This window comes from Etheostoma cragini, chromosome 7, assembly GCF_013103735.1.
Source record: "Etheostoma cragini isolate CJK2018 chromosome 7, CSU_Ecrag_1.0, whole genome shotgun sequence".
NCBI classification, from domain to species: Eukaryota; Metazoa; Chordata; class Actinopteri; order Perciformes; family Percidae; genus Etheostoma; species Etheostoma cragini.
In genome coordinates this window covers 8,021,143-8,034,582 of record NC_048413.1, presented here as the reverse complement: position 1 = coordinate 8,034,582, position 13,440 = coordinate 8,021,143, and the positions used below count along the sequence as shown (strand labels likewise).

Sequence of the window (13,440 nt, the reverse complement as noted above, 5' to 3'; positions counted from 1 at the left end):
CCAAAGCATGTGGAAACTGCAGCATGTTTTAGGGGGTAAAAATTTAGGCAAGAAAATCATATATTTTCCAGTGAATTTCAAGAGGATAAACAAGAAGAAAGAAAAGAAGAAAAAAACAAAACAGAAACAGGGCAATTCATTAGTAGAAATTAAGCACAAATCCTACTATTTATATAGGGTTGTCAATTCACACCCAACTGCTTCAGTCCATCCCGTCCTAAAGCAGGTTGATCTACCCCATTCCATTAATACCTAGCAATCTCTTAATCTATGGAACTTGGTTACCAGTTTCCTCCTATCTTACTGACTCCAAAACAGGTCAAGGTTAGTCATTCCTTTTTACATAATAACCAAAAACAACCAAAATAAACATTCCTATACACAAGAAACCCCTCTACTTGGTTTGGCCCGGCAATGTCATCCATGACCACGCTATTCCTATAAAACAGGAACAAACAATTGTAAGTGTCAACACACGGAAAACTTGAAACCATATTTAAACTTGCAACCTAATAAAATGGAACTGAAACTAACATGACTGAGTTTACTTTACTATTGACCTGTACTGGACAAGTGGTGAGCAAACCCACTTCGTCACAACAACCTTTAACACACACACACACACACACACACACCCACACACACACACCCGTGCATTATGGCCGAAAGGAACCTCACAGTTCACAGCTCTTGTGATCCGAGTGTGTCTATATTTAATAAACTCCAGCAGTGAAGGTAGCGCCGGGCCATGTAGTACTTTGTTAATTGAGCACCGTGAGGACAATTTACAAAAACTATCAAAACTCAACAAGTTACATTTCTCTATAATATTGCAATGATGAGAGAGAGGTTTTTAAATCAGTTAGTGCCTTATTGTACAGAAGCTCAACTGGTTGTAAGGTAGTAGTACCCGACATAGACCAGCTAGTGATACAATAGTTCAGATGTAAAAGTATCATTGAATGCAGAAACACCAGAGCAGCTGAATCTGATAGAGATCCTCTGATTTGTTTAACATTATGAAGATTGAATTTGATTCTTTTGGATGTCATTTTAATATGTTTTTTAAAAGAGTCTAGAGTCCATAATCACACCTAAATATTTACATTCATTAACAATTTCCAATCAGTAAAAATGACTGGACATTAACATGTAAACAGTATTCAGGTAAGTCATTAACATATAGATAAAAAAAAATGGGCCACCAGAAACACAGCACCAACACATTCATTTTTATTTAGTTGATATTTAATTCTTTCCATAAACATGACCAATGCAGTCTCGGTTGAGTGATGTGGCCGAACTGCATGGGATGTATAGGTGTTTGACCATTGCTGAGGAATTCAATGATTTACAAGGTAGAATGCTAATTGGTCTATAGTTATTCATGTCCGATTTGTCTCTAGCTTTAAATACTGGAATAACTGAGGCCAATATCCATGCCTTAGGAACAATTTAACTTAGTATAGATAAATTAACCAAGTGCATGAGTGGGGGAGCTAAAGCCTCTTTATGTAACTTTATAAATCTAGTGTCGAGCCCATACATATCCTTGGCTTTAGAATTGTTCAGAGCTGTAATTAAAAGTAAAAGTACTCAACAAAAAAAATCATCACATTTTAGAAACTGGAAACAATCCTAACAGTTCTGTCAACCAACTTAGTCTTTCATGGTCTAATTATTTCAGATAGACTTGTAGGCCGTTACATTGTTGGTTAGTTTAATTTAAAACAATACATTTTATTTTTTTATTTTTACTTTTGTTAGTGTGCAAAAATATTAACTTTTAAAGTAACTAGTAACTAAAGCTGTCAGATTTATGTAGTGGAGTAAAAAGTACAATAATGGTTGGGATTAGAAGTAGAAAGTGGTATGAAAAGAAAAGACTTGAGTAAAGTACAAGTACCTCAACATTTGTATTTAAGGACAGTACTGGAGACAATGTACTTAGTTATATTCCACCAATGCATTTACCCGAAGTGGAAATGTTACTGGTTACTTTTTCTGATTCAGATTTTTCTCTCCAGGGAACCATCACCTTATGGTGGTGGAGAGGTTTGTGTGTCCCTGAATGAACCTGAGGGCTGTGTTGTATGGAGCTTTGTGCTCCTGGTAGGGTCTCGCATGGCAAAGTGTTCTCAGGGGAGGGGCCAGACTGGTTCAAATACCTCATGGAAAATCTAGGAAGGGATGGAGAGACCCTGCCCGGTGGAAGCCCGGGGCCTCCGTCGGGAGCCAGGCCCAGATGGCGGGCTCGTCAGCGAGCGCCTGGTGACCGGGTTTGCTACGGAGCCCGGCCGGGCATAGCCCGAAAAAGCTACGTGGAACCTCTCCCTCCAGACCTGTGGGAGGAACCATTGGGGTTTGTTGCGCTGCCGTATGGGTGACAGCAAAGGTCAGGGAGGAACGGCCTACTTGATCTGAACCAGACTGGTTGTCTGTTGTTGGACTTCTGTGCTAGTCATGGATTGTCCATCACAAACACCATGTTTTAACATAGGGATGCTCATAAGTGTACGTGGTACCAGAGCACCCTAGGCCAAAGGTTGATTTTATAATCGTTTCATCTGATCTGAGGCCGTAGGTTTTGGACACACGGGTGAAGAGAGGGGCAGAGCTGTCAACTGATCACCATCTGGTGGTGAGTTGGGTCAGGGGGTGGGGGAAAACTCTGGACAGACCTGGTAAGCCCAAACGGGTAGTGCGGGTAAATTGGGAACGTCTGGAGGAGGCCTCTGTCCGACGGACTTTCAACTCACACCTCCGGCGGAGCTTTTCGGGCATCCCTGTGGAGGCTGGGGGCATTAAACCTGAGTGGACAATGTTTAAAGTTTCCATTGCTGAAGCTGCGGTGGCAAGCTGTGGTCTTAGGTGCCTTAAGGGGCGGTAACCCACAAAACCCGGGGCACTGGTGGTTATGGAAGCCTCCGACTGAAGGAGTCTTTCCGGGATATGTTATCCCAGACGACTCCGGAGGCAGTTGCAAGTCACCGACGGTCCCGAAGGGCTGCAGCCTCTGCCCGTGACAGAGGCAAAGCAGCGGGTGTGGGAGAAGTTCGGAGAAGACATGAAGAAGGACTTTCGGTCGGCACCAAGGTGCTTCTGGAAAACCGTTCCCCAAGCAAGGAATCATCCAAGCTGTATACAGTATGGATGTGACGTTGTTGACCTCAACTGGGGAGGTAATAGAGCGGTGGAAGGAGCACTTTGAGGAACTCCTAAATCCAGCTGACACGCCCTCTGTGGTAGAGGCATAGCTGGAGGATGATGGGGGATTGTCGTCAATTTCCCTGGTGGAAGTCGCTGAGGTAGTCAAACAACTCCACAGCGGCAGAGGCCCAGGGATTGAGATCCGTCCAGAAATGCTGAAAGCTTTGGGTGTGGAGGGGATCTCTTGGTTGACACGCCTCTTTAACATTGCGTTGAAGTCTGGGACGGTGCCTAAGGAGTGGCAGAACGAGGTGGTGGTTCCCCTATTCAAAAAGGGGGACCAGAGGGTGTGTGCCAATTACATGGGTATCACACTTCTCAGCCTCCCTGGTAAAGTGTACTCCAAGGTGCTGGAAAGGAGGTTTCAGCCAATAGTCAAACCCCGGATTGAAGAGGAACAATGCGGTTCCGTCCTGGCCGTGGAACAACGGATCAGATCTTTACTCTCGCAAGGATCTTGGAGGGGGCCTGGGAGTATGCCCAACCAGTCTACATGTGTTTTGTGGATTTGTAGAAGGCATATGACCGGGTCCCCCGGGAGAAACTGTGGGAGGTGCTGCGGGAGTATGGGGTGAGGGGGTCCCTTCTCAGGGCCATCCAATCTCTGTAAGACCAAAGCAAGAGCTGTGTCCTGGTTCTCTGCAGCAAGTTAGCTTTTTTTAAGTGTAGCTAAAGTTCAATATTCATTGTGTAACAGATAAAACATGTCATGGATTATTAGAACGTGAAACACCGTTGATATATTGTATTCTATATTCTTTTGCAAAGATAAAAATGTAGATATGAATTGCCAGTAATGAGGGTTTTTCATTTAAAACACATAGAACATTGAACAGTCAAACACAGAACTTTTATCCCAAAAACTAAAGTTATAATAAGAACAAATCTTTCCAATTAATAAATATTAGTACTTTCCTGTGAACTGAAATGTCTGATATGCCTCAGTTCAACAGCAGCATTGACATATTGCACCTTCTACCATCATGTTAAATAAAGTCGTACAAAATAAACAACAAAATCCACTGAAAACAGGACATTTCTGTTAACAGTCAGTCACACTTCACAATATTCCTGTCTTTATCTTGTGGAAAAACAACAAATATAGATAATTTCCATTTTGATGGTTTAACTCTTATTTGCTGCAACTCCTGATATACAGTGGGGTTCAAAGGTTTGGGCAGCCCAGGTAAAAATTTGTATTAATGGGCATAAAGAAAACAAGAAAAGATGGAAAAATCTCCAATAGGCATCAAATGACAGATTATACATTCATATTATAGGTCACAAAAAGTTAGATTTTATTTTCATAATTTACACTTTCAAAATAACAAAACAAAAAAAAGGCGTCTACAAAAGTTAGGGCACCCTGCAGAGTTAATACCTTGTTCCCCCCTCCTCCCCCCCTTGGCAAGTATCACAGCTTGTAAGCGCTTCTTGTAGCCAGCCAAGAGTCTTTCAATTTTTGCCCATTCTTCCTTCCAAAAGTCTTCCAGTTCTTTGAGATTTCTGGGCTGTTGTCACGCACGTTCTTTTAAGGTCTATTCATAGATTTTCAACTATGTTGAAGTAAGGAGATTGTAAAGGCCATGGCAAAACATTCAGTTTACGCCTCTAGATGTAATCCACCGTGGATTTTGAGGTATGTTTAGGATCATTATCCATTTGTAGAGGCCATCATCTCTTTAACTTCAGCCTTTTCACAGATGGCATTAAGTTAGCATCCAATATTTGCTGAAATTTTATTGAATCCATTTTTCCTTCTACTCGTGAAATGTTTCCTGTGCCACTGGCTGCAATACCACCCTGAAGCATGATTGATCCAACCCCATGTTTAACTGTTGGATAGAGGTTCTTTTCATTAAATTCTGTGCCCTTTCTTCTCCAAATGTAAATTTACTCATTGCGGCCAAAACGTTGTATTTTAACCTAATCGGTCTACAGAACCTTTTCCCACAATGCATCAGGCTTGTCTATATGTTCATTTGCAAACTTCAAACACTGATTTTTGTGGTAAGGACGTAGAAGAGGTTTTCTTCTGATGACTCTTCCATGAAGACCATGTTTGCAAGAGTATCTCTTTATAGTGGAATGGTGAACCACAACTCCAGTGTCTGCTAGGTCTTTCTGGATGGATCGTGCAGTCAAAAGTGGGTTTGGACTTGCTTGTCTCACAATCTGTTGAACAAGCTGTTCCGTCTGATATTTTTCTTGGTCTTACAGATCTTGTTTTAACTTCCAATGTTCCTGATGACTGCCATTTCTTAATTACATTCCAAACAGAGGATATTGGCATCTGATAAAGCTTTTCTATCTTCTTATAGCCTTCTCCTGCTTTGCAAACGTCAACTATTTTCAGTTTCAGTTTTCGAGACAATAGCTTAGAAGAAACCATGGTGCTGATTGTTAGGGGTGAGGTCAGATGAGTCTGGGCATTTAAAACCTTAAGATTGACATCACCTGGTCTTTCTAGACGATGATTGAGAACAATCCATGACACTGTCAGGTCTCAGCTTTCCAAAGGGGGCGGTGCATGCTAGAAACTCTGCTGGGTGCCCAAACTTTTGCACTTTTTCTGTTATTATGAAAGTGTAAAGGATGGAAATAAAATCTAACTTTTTGTGACATATTATACAAATGTCCAATCTGTCATTTGATGCCTTTTGGAGATTTTTCCATTTCTTCTTGTCGTCTTTGTGCACATTAAAATACAAATTTTTACCTGGGGTGCCCAAACTTTTGAACCGTACTGTAGTTTTCAAAGTGATCACATCAGTTTCTCTTTCTATTCCACAGATGATGGCGCCTGGTTCCAAGAAAACCATGTGCATGGCAACTACAGTTGTTCTCTGCCTGGTCTGCGCCGTTGTTGCATTCCTCCTGTATTTTGAGCCCCTGTCTCCTGTTTGCCCATCTACATTAGTCAATGTGAAAAATTATGAAGATGTGATTCCAGATGAAAAGCACATAGTCCTGCTGTGGTTCTGGCCTATCGGTGTGAAGTTTGATTTCAAAGCTTGCTTTACCCACTTCAAGATTGATAACTGTGTTCTAACGGATAACAGAAGCCTTTACAGCCAAGCAAAGGGAGTCATTTTTTACCATAAAAACATAGCCGGTGATCTGAAAAACATGCCGCAGGAGCCACGTCCAGCTTTTCAGAAGTGGATTTGGTACCATGTGGAATCTCCAACGAACACGGGTAGGATACCAGGTCTAGAAAACCTGTTCAACTTAACATTGAGCTACAGAAGAGATGCTGACATTACAGCAAGGAACGAGCTTACAATCAGGAAGACAGAAATGAAAGAGGACTTTGTTCTGCCCAAGAAAGACAAAGTAGTGTGCTGGATTGTCAGTAACAGAAACCCAGTCACCGGAACAGCCATAAGAGAAAACTATTACAAGGAACTGTCCAAACACATCAAGATCGACCTCTTTGGTATAGCCTATACAGGGAAACATTTGAGTTATGAGGAGTATTACTCAACCATTGGCAGCTGTAAGTTTTACCTCTCATTTGAGAACTCGCTCCACAGAGACTATATCACGGAGAAGGTCAACGGGCCTCTCGTGGCGGGGACAGTGCCTATAGTTTTGGGACCACCAAGAGAAAACTACGAGGAGTTCCTTCCCTCCGACGCCTTCATTCACATAAATGATTTCCCCGACGCAAAGTCTCTGGCTAACTTTCTGCTGTTTATGACAGACGAAGCGTACATGCGTTACTTTGAGTGGAGGAAGTTCTACGAGGCCACTCCTCACCTCTTGTCAGTCTACAATGAATTCATTCAGCCCATCTGCCTCGCCTGTGACCACATGTCCAGAGACTTGAATTACAATGTAGATCATGACCTGTACAAGTGGTACTTGACATAAGAAAGGTCAATGAGAAGGCCCCCCCTTTCAATAGTGGCTCACACATGCACAGTAATGCACATATTTAAACACAAGCTACTTGAATATTCTGCCATCATTTGGCACATTTTAAACACTGTATTCTGTTTAAAGTTGTTGTTGTAAACCGGCTGAAATAAGCCCGGAAGTGGTTTGTACATTTTGTGAATTTATTTTATCTCCATCTGCAGCAGATGGTTAGCATAGCTTAGCATAAAGACTGGAAACAGGAAAAAACAGCTGGCCTGGCTATAAATAGTGTCACAGACAGTCAAGCACACAACCCTGTTTTTATACTTCTGTTTAATCCCCTGAGGTCTAAGGGCATTTTAAAATACTGTACCTTCTTAAATTTACCCTTTTAGGGTATTTGCATATAAATGACCCCCATGTGTTTCATATCAAAATGTTCAGAACAAACTCAGCTTTTCGTACAGTGACAGCCACATTTGTTCTTGAGCAATGTGTGAAGACATAATCTGGTGCTAAAGCTGCGTTGCAACAAATTATGTATTAAAATGTCAAAATGTAATAACATGTCACTTCATTATGTTGGGTGTTGGCGCTGGTTCTTGCAAAATGCAGATGTAAGCCTAAACTGGTTTGAAATAATTAAAGTAAAACAAATGTGCATCCAAGTTGCTACTCAGCAGAGTAAAGAATTTGAAATGTTTTGTTTCCTATTGGTTATTCTGTTTTGACCATTGTCTGTTTGCAAAGCCCTGATTGCTTAATGGCAAGTGTGTGTGTAAGAATACGACGCATGTTGAACCAAAGAATGGTCTTGCATGATTGATGTTGAAATGCATTAAATAAACATTACTATTTCATTAAATATGATTAAAGACATTGGGTAATCCATCATATAATTGCATTTTCTTAAAAAAAGTGCATCCTCATGTAGGTGCACCTGCTGTTAGAATTAATAGTGTTAATTAAAGTGACATGGAAAGTCAAAACATATCCTGTTTTCTGTCTTTTAGACTTAATATTGCTACATTAATATCATCTCACTTAATCCTTGGAGCGCGTCATGAGACCACGGACTCTGTGCCTCTTTACTTTACAGAGAGAGTGGACACTGAAGTGACTTGCAGGTCTGCCGGCAACGGCCAGCGGCCGCACGCCAGGCAGCCTCAAAACATTAAAAAGTCCCACTCCGCATCAGGGTGCCAGGGTAACCATCTAGATCATTCCGAGAGTAGAGCCCCGACCGATGACTATTGACAGATACAAATGTTTAAAAAAAAAAAAAAATCTGATAGGCCCATATTGATAGCGATGATTTTATTTGTTGTTTTAATCCAGAAACTGAACAAAAACAGATTTCCCTAACATGTATGAGTCCTCACTAAAATATAGTGTTTGTCAGAGACATTGTAGGGCGCCCTCTGGTGGACAAACTATCCAGCGCCAACAGTCATAACATTGAAGGATGTTTTGTTGTTAATTCCTTTAATATTTAATTAGAATCATTTGTCATTAAATGATTGTTAAATATAAATACAAATAGTTTGGCCAATAAATTGGTCTGTTTTTGACGGGGTTTTTGATGCTATTTGGCAATTTTACCGTTGTTTTTCCCCCAGCAATTGCTATAATCAGCCTCTTGTGACTTGTCACTGCAGCGTTACACACTCACCTAAAGGATTATTAGGAACTCCTGTTCAATTTCTCATTAATGCAACCATCTAATCAACCAATCACATGAACGTTGCTTCAATGCATTTAGGGGTGTGGTCCTGGTCAAGACATCTCCTGAACGCCAAACTGAATGTCAGAATGGGAAAGAAAGGTGATTTAAGCAATTTTGAGTGTGGCATGGTTGTTGGTGCCAGATGGGCCAGTCTGAGTATTTCACAATCTGCTCAGTTACTGGGATTTTCACGCATAACCATTTCTAGGGTTTACAAAAAACGGTGTGAAAAGGGAAAGCATCCAGTATGTGGCAGTCCTGTGGGCAAAAATGCCTTGTTCATGCTAGAGGTCAGAGGAGAATGGGCCGATTGATTCAAGCTGATAGAAGAGAAACTTTGACTGAAATAACCACTCGTTACAACGGAGGTGTGAAGCCACAACACGCACGACCTTGAGGCGGATGGGCTACAACAGCAGAAGACCCCACCGGGTACCACTCATCTCCACTACAAATAGGAAAAAGAAGCTACAATTTGCAAGAGCTCATCAACATTTGACAGTTGAGGATTGGAAAAATTGTCGCCTGGTCTGATAAGTCTCAATTTCTGCTGAGACATTGAGATGGTAGCTTCATGCCCTGGATTTCCATCCCACAAATCTCCATAAACTGCAAGATGCCATCCTCTCAATATGGGCCAACATTTCTAAAGAATGCTATCAGGACCTTGTTGAATCAATGCCACGTAGAATTAAGGCAGTTCTGAAGGCAAAAGGGGGTCAAATACAGTATTAGTAGCCTACGGTGTTCCTAATAATCCTATAGGTGAGTGTATGTTTAGGAGCAGACCTGTTTCTTTGAGACGGACATGTTGGCCTACATGGTGTCTAGTGATCCTGGACCCTGTCACCATATGCGCCTGATGGTGTCCCCGACCACTGGGATTTATGTTGCCGTCCAGCAGTCGGTGGGCTTCAGTGCTACAGCTGGTCGCTGCCGGCAGCAACCGCTACAGCATGAAACACATTTCCCTCGTCAACACACAGGTAGTGATGTCACTAGTCTCTCATCTAGCCTAAAAACACATTAAATATTAACTTTGATCTGATTATTACCAAGACTTTATTAAAGCAATTTAATTTGAATACGTTACTCCTTAGTATTTGCCTATTCAACCACCACTAGCACCTGGACTTGGTGTTTTAGAAACACTATTCTGTCTCGTTTTGTTTTTATAAGACCTTTGACTCTCAACACTGGACGTCCAGGCAGACTGCTTGCCAATTGTCCCAGGAATCGCGAGCGTAGCCTGCAGGGAATGTCCCGCTAGGACAGAGCGGCTCCCCCGGTGAAGCATGTCTGGGTGAAAAAATCTTGTCAATAGCGCTGAGCGACCAGTCGATCAATTCCATTTCGAATGTTCAGGGAGAACAGCAGGCAGGGGACAAAGAGAAAAGGACAAAAAATTCCACAAGACAAGGTAGACAGACTGGAAAAGGAGCCTAGCTAAGATAAGAGGGGAGAGGAGGAACAACACGACTGCTCTCGCCAGGAGCCGGAAGAGAAGAGAGATTCATTACAGTAAGTAAAGCTGGCAGACCTTTTTAAATTTCAAACAGCACAATTCATGTTTTTTTGTGATCAAATGTTTTTTTATTTTCATTCTACAAATTAAGAAAAATCACAAACAGACCACAGACAAAACACTGGAACATAATGTTGTGTACCACTGCCAAAACATACAGGGAGGAAATACGAGAGTGGGGGGGGAGAACACAAAAAGAATGGAATGGAGAATTAATGTTTGAAGCAAAAATAATCAACTACAGATAGAAACATGTTCACTCAATTAGATGAGTTAAAGTTTAAGGGCATTATTTAATTTGAACCTGTAACGGTGCGTATGACCAAAGAAGTGGTTTCTTTCTGTTTTCTATAATTATGGAACAGCTAGAATGAGGAACTCAAGCAATGTCAAAACAAACAGTTCAGAAAGACATATCTTCGCACTCCTTTCCAGACATGTCAAAAAATTAAATAAATCTAGTGTTGTTCACGCATCTGGATATGGTTTCTATCATGTGTCATGTTATTTTCTGTAAGACCCTTTCTGTTTTTTTTACATGGTTAAAATGAATTTCAATAAATCCAAAACTATCACTGGATGCTGGGGTATAAACAGAGAAGGAATCGTAGTCTCGTAAAACAGAGTTGTAATAATATAGAATATATCTTCATAGGAGAAGTTATAATTGTTAACAAATACATTGACTAATGCAATATATCTGCTTATGACTACATGAGTGTTTTATAAACCCTTTTTGATTAAATGTTTGTTCACTGCTTATTAATGTTAAAAAGGGGGACTTAAAGGAAACCGTAACACAAAAATGTAAGCATAGACAGATTTGGATTGCATCTGAAATCATAATTTTTGGATTTTGAGAAAGTAAAACACAAGGTCTAGAGACATTCATGTATAACTTTTAATATTTCTCACACGATAGTTTTCACATTGAGTACCAGCAAGTTCAACTTCACTAATCTGAAACAGGTGCATACAGGAACTATTGCTACATTCATCTCATATAAACTGTAAGAATCAGAACAGTGGCCACATCAGCAGAGGCCTTGTCTGTATGAACAGGGATGAGAGTGGCCAGAAGAGATGTAAATGGAGCTAACAGTCAGTAGTGGTTTATCCATAATGTGCCATAATAATAAACAGCTGGAAGACTCATTATGGGAAATCAGTCATAGTGATTACTTTAAGTCAAGTGCCACCACCTCTGAAGCTGATGTTCATTCTAACTTGTCACAATTTAGGGTTTAGATTATTTATCTGTTCCATAAAAAATAAAAAATAAAGCTGATCTGGGTTCATTCAAGAGGCAATGTTACAGGCCTGTTTGTATTGTATACTGTTGGGGGTTAGTAGGTGGGATTGGTGTCACCATAAAGGCCATTCTGCCCTGCAGCCAAGTAAAGCTGTAATTCATCTAACAAAAACAACTTCAGCTTAAGGTTAATTAGCCTGTTCCAGGCTTTTAACCACATCTCGTCTTAAAGACAGAAGTTCCATACTACTTCACTGCCCGTGACGACAGCTCAGCTCTCTCCATCTGCTGATTAAGACCCTGAGATGCAGTTCAACGCTCCAAAAAAGCTATTATTAAGTTAATCTTCAGTAAATTCTTCCATCACACTACTGATTGCCATCATGTATTAGGTAATGCGTGTAACTGCGGAAGAGATACACCACTAACAGGTGCATTGGCTGTTCAAAATTTCAAAATAATGTGGGTACCTTTTCATATAAAAAATATTGTATATTTAATTTTGGCAGTCATCACTTTGAACTACATTCATACTAGTCTCAAAAGGAGGACGAATATTCAGTACAACTTTGGAAACATCACCTTCAGTGTAGAATTTAACCTTAATTAAGATGAAAGCCCCTTCAGTGTGTTCAGTATTAGATAAATAAATGAGACTAACATTTTGAAATAAATCCTCATATGAGTCTGAGTGCTGGTTAGCAGGAAGGACAGTTGAGGCTGATGGGAATGTCATTAGCGTTGCAGGTATTTGGTCATAAATCAAGTATTGGACAAAGTTAAGGGATTGTCCTAGTCATCGGGTGACCTGAATATATTAACCAAATGTCAGGTATATCCATTCAATAATTTAGTCAAGTTAAGGCATTTCACTAAAAGCCAAAAATGTCAACCTACTAGGTGCTACTTGAAAAGTCAGGAGATCCCTAAAAGTAATTAGGATTCATCCACTGGGCACCACGGACGTATGCACAACATGTCGGGGCAATCCCTCTAGTAGTTAAAGTACATTATAATATTTCAGTGTGGACAAAGTAGGGAGCTGAGCGACATTGCCGTCTCTAAAGCTAAAAATGTTTTATACCTTTACTATTAAATGTTTTATCATTCTTATTTCTCTAGCACTGCACCTTCTCCAGTGATACCTTTTTTTTTAATTCAAAATGTCACATTTACTTACATAATTATTTATTTGGGGAACAATGCCATTATTAGGTAAAAACAGACTTTTTAAAAAGGGCAGATTCTGTACAGAATTAAAAACAATAAGTAAACATTGTTAATATGAAAAAAATGATGGAATAACTTTTGATGACTTTTAGTAATTTATCAAATTATTTCAGAATTCATTGGTTTACTTACTCCTTTAACTATTTACTTTTATGATCATTTCTTAATGCCTTATTATTTATTAAGTACTGAAAACTTTGGGGTTCCATCATAACAAACCATGTGTTGAGTCTGAGAGGCTTATAGTGTTGTCTTGTACTGACAGACGGCCTTTCCTACTGCTTCCTAAAGTACTTTGGCACTCTTCAGTTAATCCTTGAAGCACCAAACACCAGTCAGTGTCTACAGCTCCTCTTACATCACCAGGGTAACAGAAACAACTTTAAGGCACTTAAATCAATCAAAAAGATACGTAGTATGACACTGTTTCAGACTAATTCATAAGGAGATCACATTATCTAGCGACGATGCTGCCGTGCAGGCACAACTTAAACCATTGCATAGTAAAGGGAGGCTGTGCTGTAACAAAGCTCTCAAAGTATGGCAGGTAGTTATTAACAAAGGCATGCTCATACAGTGTGCTACAACTGTTGAAACAACAGTGAAAATATACAACGGTACACCATGAAGAAT

The 13,440-nt window shown here is 40.3% G+C and overlaps 1 protein-coding gene across 1 annotated transcript; it reads left to right on the top strand.

Moving 5' to 3' along the window:
- Positions 1 to 6,009: 6,009 nt before the first annotated feature.
- LOC117947845 (4-galactosyl-N-acetylglucosaminide 3-alpha-L-fucosyltransferase 9-like) lies at positions 6,010 to 7,262 on the top strand. Its single transcript, XM_034877169.1, has one exon. It carries the CDS (start codon positions 6,031 to 6,033, stop codon positions 7,084 to 7,086), a length of 1,056 nt encoding a protein of 351 aa, XP_034733060.1. The 5' UTR covers positions 6,010 to 6,030; the 3' UTR covers positions 7,087 to 7,262.
- The last annotated feature ends 6,178 nt before the right edge of the window (positions 7,263 to 13,440 follow it).

Excerpts from the sequence above, each read along its gene's own strand:
- LOC117947845 (XM_034877169.1), top strand. The coding sequence starts at position 6,031 with ATGTGCATGGCAACTACAGTTGTTCTCTGCCTGGTCTGCGCCGTTGTT.